Source organism: Pristiophorus japonicus, chromosome 3, assembly GCF_044704955.1.
Source record: "Pristiophorus japonicus isolate sPriJap1 chromosome 3, sPriJap1.hap1, whole genome shotgun sequence".
NCBI lineage: Eukaryota > Metazoa > Chordata > Chondrichthyes > Pristiophoridae > Pristiophorus > Pristiophorus japonicus.
Window position 1 is genome coordinate 68,417,739 of NC_091979.1, and position 15,116 is coordinate 68,432,854.

The 15,116-nt window shown below is 45.4% G+C and overlaps 1 protein-coding gene across 1 annotated transcript in view; it reads right to left on the reverse strand.

Annotated features, from left to right (window-relative positions):
• Positions 1-15,116, reverse strand: part of acmsd (aminocarboxymuconate semialdehyde decarboxylase) — a 65,559-nt gene that overhangs the window by 37,054 nt on the left and 13,389 nt on the right. The window contains exons 4-5 of the mRNA XM_070873608.1: positions 13,942-13,991; positions 8,603-8,839 (exon numbers count right to left, since the gene is read on the reverse strand). Coding sequence (XP_070729709.1) covers positions 8,603-8,839; positions 13,942-13,991 — 287 coding nt within the window. The remainder of the gene's footprint in view (positions 1-8,602; positions 8,840-13,941; positions 13,992-15,116) is intronic.

Below are 15,116 nucleotides of genomic sequence, written 5' to 3' on the forward strand. Positions count from 1 at the left end.
ACCCCGTCAGAATTTTAAATGTTTCTATGAGGTCCCCTCTCATTCTTCTGAACTCCAGTGAATACAAGCCCAGTTGATCCAGTCTTTCTTGATAGGTCAGTCCCGCCATCCCGGGAATCAGTCTGGTGAACCTTCGCTGCACTCCCTCAATAGCAAGAATGTCCTTCCTCAGGTTAGGAGACCAAAACTGTACACAATACTCCAGGTGTGGCCTCACCAATGCCCTGTACAACTGTAGCAACACCTCCCTGCCCCTGTACTCAAATCCCCTTGCTATGAAGGCCAACATGCCATTTGCTTTCTTAACCGCCTGCTGCACCTGCATGCCAACCTTCAATGACTGATGTACCATGACATCCAGGTCTCTTTGCACCTCCCCTTTTCCTAATCTGTCACCATTCAGATAATAGTCTGTCTCTCTGTTTTTACCACCAAAGTGGATAACCTCACATTTATCCACATTATACTTCATCTGCCATGCATTTGCCCACTCACCTAACCTATCCAAGTCGCTCTGCAGCCTCACAGCATCCTCCTCGCAGCTCACACTGCCACCCAACTTAGTGTCATCCGCAAATTTGGAGATACTACATTTAATCCCCTCGTCTAAATCATTAATGTACAGTGTAAACAGCTGGGGCCCCAGCACAGAACCTTGCGGCACCCCACTAGTCACTGCCTGCCATTCTGAAAAGTACCCATTTACTCCTACTCTTTGCTTCCTGTCTGACAACCAGTTCTCAATCCATGTCAGTACACTACCCCCAATCCCATGTGCTCTAACTTTGCACATCAATCTCTTGTGTGGGACCTTGTCGAACGCCTTCTGAAAGTCCAAATATACCACATCAACTGGTTCTCCCTTATCCACTTTACTGGAAACATCCTCAAAAAATTCCAGAAGATTTGTCAAGCATGATTTCCCTTTCACAAATTCATGCTGACTTGGACCTATCATGTCACCTCTTTCCAAATGCACTGCTATGACATCCTTAATAATTGATTCCATCATTTTACCCACTACCGATGTCAGGCTGACCGGTCTATAATTCCCTGTTTTCTCTCTCCCTCCTTTTTTAAAAAGTGGGGTTACATTGGCTACCCTCCACTCCATAGGAACTGATCCAGAGTCAATGGAATGTTGGAAAATGACTGTCAACGCATCCACTATTTCTAAGGCCACCTCCTTAAGTACTCTGGGATGCAGTCCATCAGGCCCTGGGGATTTATCGGCCTTCAATCCCATCAATTTCCCCAACACAATTTCCCGGCTAATAAGGATTTCCCTCAGTTCCTCCTCCTTACTAGACCCCCCGACCCCTTTTATAACCGGAAGGTTGTTCGTGTCCTCCTTCGTGAATACCGAACCAAAGTACTTGTTCAATTGGTCCGCCATTTCTTTGTTCCCCGTTATGACTTCCCTTGATTCTGACTGCAGCGGACCTACATTTGTCTTTACTAACCTTTTTCTCTTTACATATCTATAGAAACTTTTGCAATCCGTCTTAATGTTCCCTGCAAGCTTCTTCTCATACTCCATTTTCCCTGCCCTAATCAAACCCTTTGTCCTCCTCTGCTGAGTTCTAAATTTCTCCCAGTCCCCAGGTTCACTGCTATTTCTGGCCAATTTGTATGCCACTTCCTTGGCTTTAATACTATCCCTGATTTCCCTTGATAGCCACGGTTGAGCCACCTTACCTTTTTTATTTTTATGCCAGACAGGAATGTACAATTGTTGTAGTTCATCCATGCGGTCTCTAAATGTCTGCCATTGCCCATCCACAGTCAACCCCTTAAGTATCATTCGCCAATCCATCCCAGCCAATTCACGCCTCATACCTTCAAAGTTAGCCTTCTTTAAGTTCTGGACCATGGTCTCTGAATTAACTGTTTCATTCTCCATCCCAATGCAGAATTCCACCATATTATGGTCACTCTTCCCCAAGGGGCCTCGCACAACGAGATTGCTAATTAATCCTCTCTCATTACATAACACCCAGTCTAAGATGGCCTCCCCCCTAGTTGGTTCCTCGACATATTGGTCTAAAAAACCATCCCTTATGCACTCCAGAAAATCCTCCTCCACCGTATTGCTTCCAGTTTGGTTAGCCCAATCTATGTGCATATTAAAGTCACCCATTATAACTGCTGCACCTTTATTGCACGCACCCCTAATTTCCTGTTTGATGCCCTCCCCAATATCACTACTACTGTTTGGAGGTCTGTACACAACTCCCACTAACGTTTTTTGCCCTTTGGTGTTCTGCAGCTCTACCCATATAGATTCCACATCATCCAAGCTAATGTCCTTCCTAACTATTGCCTTAATCTCCTCCTTAACCAGCAATGCTACCCCACCTCCTTTTCCTTTTATTCTATCCTTCCTGAATGTTGAATACCCCTGGATGTTGAGTTCCCAGCCCTGATCATCCTGGAGCCACGTCTCCGTAATCCCAATCACATCATATTTGTTAACATCTATTTGCACAGTTAATTCATCCACCTAATTGCGGATACTCCTTGCATTAAGACACAAAGCCTTTAGGCTTGTTTTTTGAACACCCTCTGTCCTTTTAGAATTTTGCTGTACAATGGCCCTTTTTGTTCTTTGCCTTGGGTTTCTCTGCCCTCCACTTTTCCTCATCTCCTTTCTGTCTTTTGTTTTTGCCTCCTTTTTGTTTCCCTCTATCTCCCTGCATTGGTTCCCATCCCCCTGCCATATTAGTTTAACTCCTCCCCAACAGCACTAGCAAACACTCCCCCGAGGACATTGGTTCCGATTCTGCCCAGGTGCAGACCGTCCGGATTGTACTGGTCCCACCTCCCCCAGAACCGGTTCCAATGCCCCAGGAATTTGAATCCCTCCCTGCTGCACCATTGCTCAAGCCACGTATTCATCTGAGCTATCCTGCGATTCCTACTCTGACTAGCACGTGGCACTGGTAGCAATCCCGAGATTACTACTTTTGAGGTCCTACTTTTTAATTTAGCTCCTACCTTCTTAAATTCATTTCGTAGGAACTCATCCCTTTTTTTACCTATGCCATTGGTACCAACGTGCACCACGACAACTGGCTGTTCTCCCTCCCTTTTTAGAATGTCCTGCACCCGCTCCGAGACATCCTTGACCCTTGCACCAGGGAGGCAACATACCATCCTGGAGTCTCGGTTGCGGCCGCAGAAACGCCTATCTATTCCTCTTACAATTGAATCCCCTATCACTATCGCTCGCCCACTCTTTTTCCTGCCCTCCTGTGCAACAGAGCCAGCCATGGTGCCATGAACTTGGTTGCTGCTGCCCGCTCCTGATGAGTCATCCCCCTCAACAGCACTCAAAGCAGTGTATCTGTTTTGCAGTGGGATGACCACAGGGGACCCCTGCACTACCTTCCTTGCACTACTCTTCCTGCTGGTCTTCCATTCCCTCGCTGGCTGTGGACCCTTCTCCTGCGGTAAGACCAACTCACTACACGTGATACTCACGTCATTCTCAGCATCGTGGATGCTCCAGAGTGAATCCACCTTCAGCTCCAACTCCGCAACGCGGACCGTCAGTAGCCGGAGGTGGACACACTTCCCGCACATGTAGTCGTCAGGGACACTGGTGTTGTCCCCGTGTTCCCACATGGTACAGGAGGAGCATATCACGTGACCGAGCTGTCCTGCCATGACTTAACCCTTAGATACACTTAAATTGCCGACAACAATGTTAAAAGTTACTGATTAATAAAGAAAAAGAAAAACTACTCACCAATCAGCAGCCAATCACTTACCACGTTGGCTGTGACGTCACCTTTTGATTTCTTTCTACTTCTTTTTTGACTTCTCTCAGCTGGAGCTGCACAAGTACGCCTCTCTCGACTCCCGCGTCTCTCGACGCTCCCCGGACTGCTGAGCCTTTTATAGGCCGCTGCCTCTGAAAACTCCCGCGTCTCTCGACGCTCCCCGGACTGCTGAGCCTTTTATAGGCCGCTGCCTCTCTCGACTCCCGCCTCTCTCGACGCTCCCCGGACTGCTGAGCCTTTTATAGGCCGCTGCCTCTCTCGACTCCCGCCTCTCTCGACGCTCCCCGGACTGCTGAGCCTTTTATAGGCCGCTGCCTCTCTCGACTCCCGCCTCTCTCGACGCTCCCCGGACTGCTGAGCCTTTTATAGGCCGCTGCCTCTCTCGACTCTCACCAAAGTACTTGTTCAATTGGTCCGCCATTTCTTTGTTCCCCGTTATGACTTCCCCTGATTCTGACTGCAGGGGACCTACGTTTGTCTTTACTAACCTTTTTCTCTTTACATATATATAGAAACTTTTGCAATCCGTCTTAATGTTCCCTGCAAGCTTCTTCTCATACTCCATTTTCCCTGCCCTAATCAAACCCTTTGTTCTCCTCTGCTGAGTTCTAAATTTCTCCCAGTTCCCGGGTTCGCTGCTATTTCTGGCCAATTTGTATGCCACTTCCTTGGCTTTAATACTATCCCTGATTTCCCTTGATAGCCACGGTTGAGCCACCTTCCCTTTTTTATTTTTACGCCAGACAGGAATGTACAATTGTTGTAGTTCCTCCATGCGGTCTCTAAATGTCTGCCATTGCCCATCCACAGTCAACCCCTTCAGTATCATTCGCCAATCTATCCTAGCCAATTCACGCCTCATACCTTCAAAGTTACCCTTCTTTAAGTTCTGGACCATGGTCTCTGAATTAACTGTTTAATTCTCCATCCTAATGCAGAATTCCACCATATTATGGTCACTCTTCCCCAAGGGGCCTCGCACAATGAGATTGCTAATTAATCCTCTCTCATTACACAACACCCAGTCTAAGATGGCCTCCCCCCTAATTGGTTCCTCGACATATTGGTCCAAAAAACCATCCCTTATGCACTCCAGGAAATCCTCCTCCACCGTATTGCTTCCAGTTTGGTTAACCCAATCTATGTGCATATTAAAGTCACCCATTATAACTGCTGCACCTTTATTGCACGCACCCCTAATTTCATGTTTGATGCCCTCCCCAACATCACTACTGCTATCTGCGCAGTTAATTCGTCCACCTTATTCCGAATACTCCTCGCATTGAGGCACAGAGCCTTCAGGCTTGTCTTTTTAACACACTTTGACCCTTTAAAATTCTGTGTAAAGTGGCCCTTTTTGTTTTTTGCCTTGGGTTTCTCTGCCCTCCACTTTTACTATTCTCTTTTCTATCTTTTGCTTCTGTCTCCATTTTATTCCCCTCTGTCTCCCTACATAGGTTCCCATCCCCCTGCCATATTAGTTTAACTCCTTCCAAACAGCACTAGCAAACACTCCCCCTAGGACATTGGTTCCGGCCCTGCCCAGGTGCAGACCGTTCGGTTTGTACTGGTCCCACCTTCCCCAGAACCGGTACCAATGTCCCAGGAATTTGAATCCCTCCCTTCTGCACCATTGCTCAAGTCACTTATTCATCTGAGCTATCCTGCGATTCCTACTCTGACTAGCACGTAACACTGGTAGCAATCCTGAGATTACTACTTTTGAGGTTCTACTTTTTAATTTAACTCCAAGCTCCCTAAATTCTTCTCGTGGACCTCATCCCGTTTTTTACCTATATCGTTGGTACCTATATGCACCACAATAACTCGCTGTTCACTCTCCCTTTTCAGAATGTCCTGCACCCGCTCCGAGACATCCTTGACCCTTGCACCAGGGAGGCAACATACCATCCTGGAGTCTCGGTTGCGGCCACAGAAACGCCTATCTATTCTCCTTACAATCGAATCCCCTATCACTATCGCTCTCTCACTCTTTTTCCTGCCCTCCTGTGCAGCAAAGCCAGCCATGGTGCCATGAACCTGGCTGCTGCTACCCTCCCCTGATGAATCATCCCCCTCAACAGTACCCAAAGCGGTGTATCTGTTTTGCAGGCGGATGACCGCAGGAGACCCCTGCACTACCTTCCTTGCACTACTCTTCCTGTTGGTCTTCCATTCCCTATCTGGCTGTGGACCCTTTACCTGCGGTAAGACCAACTCACTAAATGTGCTATTCACATCATTCTCAGCATCGTGGATGCTCCAGAGTGAATCCACCCTCAGCTCCAACTCCGCAACGCGGTCCGTCAGGAGCTCTAGGTGGATACACTTCCCACACACGTAGTCGCCAGGGACACCAGAGGCGTCCCTGATTTCCCACATGGTACAGGAGGAGCATAACACGTGTCCGAGCTCTCCTGCTATGACTTAACCCCTAGATTAACTTAATTTGGCAACAACAATGCAAAAAGTTACTTACTGAAATAGAAAAGAAAAAGAAAAGCTACTTACCAATCCCTAGCCAATCACTTACCCCCTTGGCTATGACGTCACCTTTCGAATTCTTTCTACTTTTTTGCCTCACTGCTACAGCTGCACCGGCTAGCCTCACCACGCACCTCGAACTCCCGCCTCTCCTCAGCCGCAGCCTCCGATCTGCCGCTGGCCTTTATAGGCCTCACCACGCACCTTGAATCCAGAGGTTATTACCTTTGTGATTCTGCTTTTTAATTTGCCCCTAGCTGCTCATAATCCCTTAGCAGAACCTTCTTGTCTGTCCTATCTATGTCATTGGTACCCACATGGACCACGACAACTGGATCTACCCCCTCCCACTCCAAGTTCCCCTCCAGCCCTGAGGAGATGTCCTTAACCCTGGCACCGGGCAGGCAACACAGCCTTCGGGACTCATGCTCACCGCTACAGAGAACGGCATCTATCCTCCTAATGATACTGTCCCCATCTACTACAATGTTTCTTTTTACTCCCCGCTTGAATGGCCTCCTGTACCACGGTGCTGTGGTCAGTTTGTTCATCTCCCTGCAGTCCCTGCTCTTGTCCACACAGGGAGTAAGAGCTTCGAACCTGTTGGGCAAGAGCAAGTGCTCCTATTTCTTATGTTCTTATGTTTAATATGTGTTCACATCTGTCATGCTTACTAAATCAAGGCAAAGAAATTTGAATTCTGCCTGACCTCGTTATGTCTGTATTGTTCTCTGATTTTTCTCTCCCTCAGGAGTATATCTTATCTTCACTCTGAGCCGCACCTACAAACTTTACATACCTGGACTGAAACTCGAGCTTTTCTCTCAAGATATACTCTACTAAAGTAGATGAGTAAAAACAGAGATCTTTTAATACGTTTGCAGTATATTTTCCTCAATTCAGTAATTCTAGTGAAATAGATGTGACTCCAAATAGGGAAACAGCAATTTTACTCGCATTTAATTTTCACAAAAATTGCTGAATAGAGGAAAGTTTTGTTTTGTAAATGATGACAATATATTACGACAGGTGGTGGCATTACAATCAACTTTTGTTAACAAAAGTTTAGCAAGGTCATTCATCTACAAAGTAGTGCCAATGCATTTATTAAAGTCAGTTTTTCCCGATATGCATTTATTACTCATATATTTCTAATTTAATTCTGCATGTGGCACCTTCAACATTTTATTTAGAGCCTGACAATGGCCCCAAGTTTCCACACGATAAAAAACGGAGGCCCCTCCGAGCTGGGTGCCCGTTTTTCACGCCGAAAACGGCGCCGGAAAAAAAACGCGCGATTCTGGAGCGCCCTGCAGCTCCATGTCTGCTTGGCGCGGCGCCCAAGGGGGCGGAGCCTACCACTCGCGCCGATTTTGTAAGTGGGAGGGGGCGGGTACCATTTAAATTAGTTTTTTTCCTGCCGGCTACCCTGCGCGTGCGCGTTGGAGCGTTGGCGCACGCGCAGTGTGAAGGAAACATTGGCACGCGGCCATTTTTGTAGTTCTTTGTAGCTGTTTAATTTTTGAACATTTTTTAATAAAAGCACATTGCCATCAGCAGATCAGCACTGAGGCTTCCTGCAGCAGTGAGAAGGCTGCAGGAAGCTTCAGAAAGTTGAGGCAGTCGTTTCCCGACGGCCTCCCCCCCCCTCCCCCCCCCTGCCGTCGGGAATGGCTGCTGAACTTGTGAGGCTTCCTGCAGCCTTCTCACTGTCTCCTTCCCCCCCTCCCGCCCGCCGTCGGGAACGGCTTCCTCCCCCCCCCCCCGTGGGAACGAACGGCTGCCTCAACTTGTGAGGCTTCCTGCAGCATTCTCCGTGCCTGAAGCACTTTCACACAGGTAGGAAGATGGTTTATTTAATCTTTTCTTTGCTTATAAATTTTTATTCAGGTTGGATTTATTTGTATAATATTTGTAGAAGTATAAATAAGGATTTATTATAGAATTTAATGACTTCCCTTCCCCCCCCCTCCCCCCCCCACCTCGTTCTGGACGCCTAATTTGTAACCTGCGCCTGAGTTTTTAATGTGTAGACAAGGTTTTTTCAGTTCTATAAAAATCTTCACTTGCTCCATTCTAAGTTAGTTTGGAGTACGTTTTCACTGTGGAAACTTTGAAATCAAGTGTCAGTGGCTGGACACGCCCCCTTTTGAAGAAAAAATTCTGTTCCAAAGTGAAACTGTTCTAACTGACTAGAACTGCAGAAAAAAAATGTGGAGAATTGCGATTTCTAAGATAGTCCGTTCTCCACCAGTTGCTCCTAAAAATCAGGCGCAAATCATGTGGAAACTTGGGCCCATTGTATCAATAATTTCAAATATGTTAGTGCTTACAGCATACACTGGGTAAAGCTCTGGGCAATTCAGATCCCAACCATTGATATGGGAGCCAATTTGGATTCCAGGAAATCCTAATTCTTTCACGCAACGATGCATTTCCTGAACAGCAAGTTCTGGGTCCTGCATGGGCAGTGTACCAAGACCAATGAATCTCTTTGGGTGTTTACGCACTGTAGTTGCAAGGTCATCATTCAAAATATGGCACAGGTCCAGAGTATCCTTAGGTTTTGCCTGCCAAATAAAACAAAAATAACATTTAACACATAGGGGCAGAGTTTTCGAAGAGAACGGCCCAGAAATTTCAGTCGAAGGCTTCTCGCAGGCAGATGCCTCTGATCTGAAAGATTTCTACAAATTTAACTGGTGGTCCAGAAGGTTCGTAGCCTTGTGGTCCTGGGCCTCTACGCGAAGGCCTTCATCATGGCCCATGTATTCCAGGGACATAGGCGCGTCGCACTGGGATCACATGGGCCGACCCAACCAATCAAAGTAGGAGTATTCCCATTCATACTTATGGTGATTCCCATTCATACTTGTGGTAAGTTCCGTATGTATGGAATCACCATAAATATGAATGGGAATACCCCCAAAAATACACAAACACTTAAAATATATATATATTTTAAATGATCACATATTTAAAATTAATCAAAATGGAATTGATTATTTAAAACAAAAATTTAATTTTTTGAAAAATAAATTTACATATTTTAAAGGGTCTAAAAATAAACACCTTATTTAACAGGATGTTAAATGTTTAAATTATTGAAAAAAAAATATTTTTCTGTCCTTTAATCGTCTTACCCTGATAAAAGCAGACCTTATACCTGCTTTTATCAGTCATAAGAATTTTACGGGCATTCGCCGGGCAGGAGTTGGGCAAATAGCACTTCTGGATGCATGCGAGGATTCTTGACAGATCTCAAGCTCTGGGTTCAGGCGCATGTGTTTCGCATGCCTAAACCTGGAACTTGCAGGACCCCTACGGGCGTGTGTGTATCTCGTACATGTCCATAGGAGCTGTGAATTCAGGGCCAATATAATTTGATAATTCTGTTCAATTATTCTCTACGAAAGTTAAAAGAAGAGAAGACATGACATTTCTCAAATGCTGAGGACTAATACATATACTGTATTTTTCTATTATAGTAATAAAATATGTACAAATACATTGTGTGCGACATTATTTTTGTTGGGGATGTCTTAATTGTCCCTCCCACTTCGCACCCTTCGTAATCTTGAGGGCATCCAAAACTCTGCTGCCCGAGGCCTAACTCGCACTAAGTCCTGTTCATCCATCACCCCTGTGCTTGCTGACATACATTGGCTCCCAGTCCAGAAACACCTCGATTTTAAAATTCTCATCCTTGTTTCCAAGTCAGTCTATAGCCTCACCCCTGCCTACCTATGCAACCTCCTCCAACCCTCCAACCCTCCGCAATCTCTGTGCTCCTCCAAATCTGGCCTCTTGCGCATCCCCGATTTTAATTGCTCCACCTTTGGCGGCTGTGCCTTCAGCTCTCTAGACCCTAATAACATAACATAAGAAACAGGAGCAGCAGTAGGCCATACAGCCCCTCGAGCCTGCTCCGCCATTCAATAAGATCATGGCTGATCTGATCATGGACTCAGCTCCACTTCCCCGCCCGCTCTCCATAGCCCATTATCTCCTTATCGTTTAAGAAACTGTCTATTTCTGTCTTAAATTTATTCAATGTCCCAGTTTCCACAGCTCTCTGAGACAACAAATTCCACAGATTTACAACCCTCTGAGAGAAGAAATTTCTCCTCATCTTTGTTTTAAATGGGCGGCCCCTTATTCTAAGATCATGCCCTCTAGTTCTAGTCTCCCCATCAGTGGAAATATCCTCTCTGCATCCACCTTGTCAAGTCCCCTCATAATCTTATACGTTTCGATAAGATCGCCTCTCATTCTTCTGAATTCCAATGAGTAGAGGCCCAACCTACTCAACCTTTCCTCATAAGTCATCCCCGGAATCAACCTAGTGAACCTTCTTTGAACTGCCTCCAAAGCAAGTATATCCTTTCGTAAATATGGAAACTAAAACTGCACACAATATCCAGGTGTGGCCTCACCAATACCCTGTATAGCTGTAGCAAGACTTCCCTGCTTTTATACTCCATCTCCTTTGCAATAAAGGCCAAGATACCATTAACCTTCCTGATCACTTGCTGTACCTGCATACTATCCTTTTGTGTTTCATGCACAAGTACCCCCAGGTCCCGCTGTACTGCAGCTCTTTGCAATCTTTCTCCATTTAAATAATAACTTGCTCTTTGATTTTTTTGTGCCAAAGTGCATAACCTCACACTTTCTAACATTATACTCCACCTGTCAAATTTTTGCCCACTCACTTAGCCTGTCTATGTCATTTTGCAGATTTTTTGTGTCCTCCTCACACATTGCTTTTCCTCCCATCTTTGTATCATCAGCAAACTTGGCTACGTTACACTTAGTCCCTTCTTCCACGTCGTTAATATAGATTGTAAATAGTTGGGGTCCCAGCACTGATCCCTCCGGCACCCCACTAGTTACTGGTTGCCAACCAGAGAATGAACCATTTATCCTGACTCTCTGTTCTCTGTTAGTTAGCCAATCCTCTATCCATGCTAATATATTACCCCCAACTTCGTGAACTTTTATCTTGTGCAGTAACCTTTTATGTGACACCTTGTCAAATACATTCTGGAAGTCCAAATACACCACATCCACTGGTTCCCCTTTATCCACCCTGTTCATTACATCCTCAAAGAACTCCAGCAAATTTGTTAAACATGACTTCTCCTTCATAAATCCATGCTGACTCTGTCTGATCAAATTTTGCTTTTCCAAATGAGCTGCTACTGCTTCTTTAATAATGGACTCCAACATTTTCCCAACCACAGATGTAAGGCTAACTGGTCTATAGTTTCCTGCTTTTTGTCTGCCTCCTTTTTTAAATAGGGGTGTTACATTTGCAGTTTTCCAATCTGTTGGGACCTCCCCAGAATCCAGGGAATTTTGGTAAATTACAACCAATACATCAACAATCCCTGCCGCTACTTCTCTTAAGACCCTAGGATGCAAGCCATTTGGTCCAGAGGATTTATCTGCCTTTAATCCAATTATCTTACTGAGTACCATCTCCTTAGTGATTGTGATTGTGTTAAGTTCCTCCCCCCCATAGCCCCTTGATTATCCACTGTTGGAATATTGTTAGTGTCCTCTACCATTGTAATGTATATAATGACTCGAAGGACCTGTTACTGTAAACTCACTCAGGTGCAAACCTGGTTCAACTTTATTCGCACCCAAAGTGCGCACGTGACATGGTACTCGCTCTTAAATACCAGGGCCCGCGCACACGCGCGTACAGCCCGATGACCTCCGACAGTGGCGCCCCTTGGTGTCTAGTGACCCCAAGCATCAATACATAACAACCGTAAAGACCGATGCAAAATATTTGTTGAGAGTTTCTGCCATCTCCATGTTCCCCATTACTAATTCCCCGGTCTCGTCCTCTCACAGACCACCATTTACTTTAGCCACTCTTTTCCTTTTTATATACCGATAGAAACTCTTGCTATCTGTTTTTATATTTTGTGCTAGTTTATTTTCATAGTCTATTTTCCCTTTCTTAATAATTTTTTTAGTCATTCTTTGCTGGCTTTTAAAAGCTCCCCAATCTTCTGTCCTCCCCCTAGTTTTGGCCACTTTGTATGCCCTTGTTTTTAATTGGATACCGTCCTTTATTTCTTTAGTTAACCACGGAGGGCTATCTTTTCTCTTACACCCTTTCCTCCTCACTGGAATATATTTTTCTTGAGAGTTGTGAAATATCTCCTTAAATGTACACCACTGTTCATCAACCGTCCTACACGTTAATCTATTTTCCCAGTCCACTTTACCCAACTCTGCCGTCATACCTTCATAGTCTCCTTTATTTAAGCTTGGTACACTGGTTAGAGATCCAACTTTCTCACCCTCCATCTGAATTTGAAATTCAATTATGCTATGATCACTCGTTTTGAGGGAATCCTTTACTAGGAGATTGTTTATTAATTCTGTCTCATTACACAGGACCAGATCGAAGATAGCCTGCCCCCTGGTTGGTTCCATTACATATCGCTCAAGGAACCCGTTCCTTATGCACTCTATGAACTCTTCCTCAAGGCTACCCTGACCAAATTGATTTGTCCAATCAACATGGAGGTTAAAATCACCCATGATTATTGCTGTTCCCTTTTTACAAGTCCCCATGATTTCCTGGTTTATGCTCGGACCAACAGAGTTGCTACTGTTAAGGCGACCTAGAGATTACACCCACCAGTGACTTTTTCCTCTTATTGTTCCTTATCTCCACCCAAAATGTTTCAACACCCTTATCATTTGAGCCAATATCGTTTCTTACTATTGCAGTGATTCCATCCTTTATCAATAGAGCTACCCCACCTCCTTTTCCTTTCTCTGAAATTCCCTTCCTAAACCTCTCCGCCTCGCTACCGCTTTCTCCTCCTTTAAGGCACAGCTTAAAGTCTACCTCTTTGACCAAGCTTTTTGTCACATGTTGTAAAATCTCCTTATGTCGCTCGATGTCAAATGTTGTTAGATAATGCACCTGTGAAGTGCCTTGGGCCGTTTTCCTACATTAAAGGCACTATATAAATGCAAGCTGTTGTTGTTGTCAAGGACAGTCCCCCCAAATGAAGAAAGTGAGAGAAGCAGAAGTGAAAAAGGAAAACGAGAGAGAACAGAAGTGAAGGAAGAGAGCAAAATAATAAATAAGATAGAGAAAGAAAAATGGGGAGTATCAATGAAAAGTGAGGCAGAGAGAGAGAGATTTTTTGCAGTGACATCACTACATATTGACACTGCAGTGTTGTAGCACTTTCTCTGACTCATGCTACTTTTAAGTGTGGCTTCCCTACTGGGAGTGTAAGATCACTGAATTTATTCTATACAGAGCAATATAATTAATCATTACTATGTTAGAGGCCCTGAAGACTTGATTATAACTTGCACTGTATCAACATTTAATTTTCTACAGTATTCATCTCTTGTTTTTTTACATATTGTTCCAAACAGGCCTTCCTTTAATATATGACAAGACACTTTATGGTTTCTACATTTTAATTTTAATTACTGTCAGAAGTATTGGTTTGATAATGGATAACATTCAGAGAGACAGCCCTACTGTGAACACTGCCAAGCAGCAAATACGTCTTATTTGTTATAAAATACATTCCTTTGCTGGAACAAAAGTCAATTAAATATTGATTTACGTAACCAGAACTGCTGTACTCACATTTTTCCTTCAGGTACACAAACTTACCCAGTAATTGAACATGACAGGAACAGTAGAAAGAGCCTGCACAGTAACACCTGTAAAATAAACTGTGTTTTACTTATAAAAATGTTTGTTTATTTCTATTTCAATTCAATTTTACGTTTCCACATCTAGTCCATTATTTTTTGATTATGAAGTCACCAGAAGTGGCAACTATTCCAGTGTTGCAGGTCTAGTTAATTCCAGCTGAATTCAACTATTCTGCAAAAAGATTTCAATAATAAATGCATTATTGACATGTCTCACAACAATCCAACAGTACTACAAGTGAAAAGAGCCAATATTCTCCATGAAAATTTATTTGGCAAACCTTCATTTTAGCTTAGAGAGGAAGAACATGAAGAATGATGGGACACTTTATTATGATAACATGGTGTGCCAGTGATCTGATGACGGATTTTGATTTATGTCATTCTTATTCCATCACATTTGTAAAAGGGTTTATCAAATATTTTTGTTGAAGCTATGACACCTGCCAAACGGTTGCTGGATGATCTTGCCTACTATTATAGGGCCCAAGTTTCGAGCCGCGCCTAGAACGGCGCAGTCCCGACCTGGACGCCCGTTTTTCGCGCCACAAAGTGCGCCTAAAAAAAACTTCCAGATTCTCCAGCTCCCTGCAGGTCGTTTGCAGCTCAGCGCAGCGCAGCACGAGCTGTAGGGGGCGGTGCCAGGTCCCTGCGCTGAAAACAGTGCCGGGACCTCTGCACATGCGCGCTACAGTGGGCGCGCATGTGCAGTAGCTCCAGGCGCCCAAAACTGTGTGGGAGCGGCCGAAGCACGCAGCCCCTAGCCCTGGCTGAATGGCCTCACTGAGGCTGCGTGAATAAGGCTCCTCCCACGGCCAGATCCTGCTTCCTCCCGACCCGACTCGACTCCCGCTTCTCGCCCCCCACCTCTGGACCGGACCCGACACCGACCCGACTCCCGCTTCCCCCCCGCCCCCGGACCCAACCCGACCCGACCCCCCGGACTGGACACGACCCGACTCCCGCTTCCCCCCCTCCCCGCCCCCCACCTCCGGACCGGACCCGACACCGACCCGACTCCCGCATCCCCCCCCCCCCCCCCCCGACTGGACCCGACCTGACCTCCCTCCCCCCGACCTGACCTCCTTCTCCCTCCCTCCCCCCAACCCGAACCAAACCGACCTCCCTCCC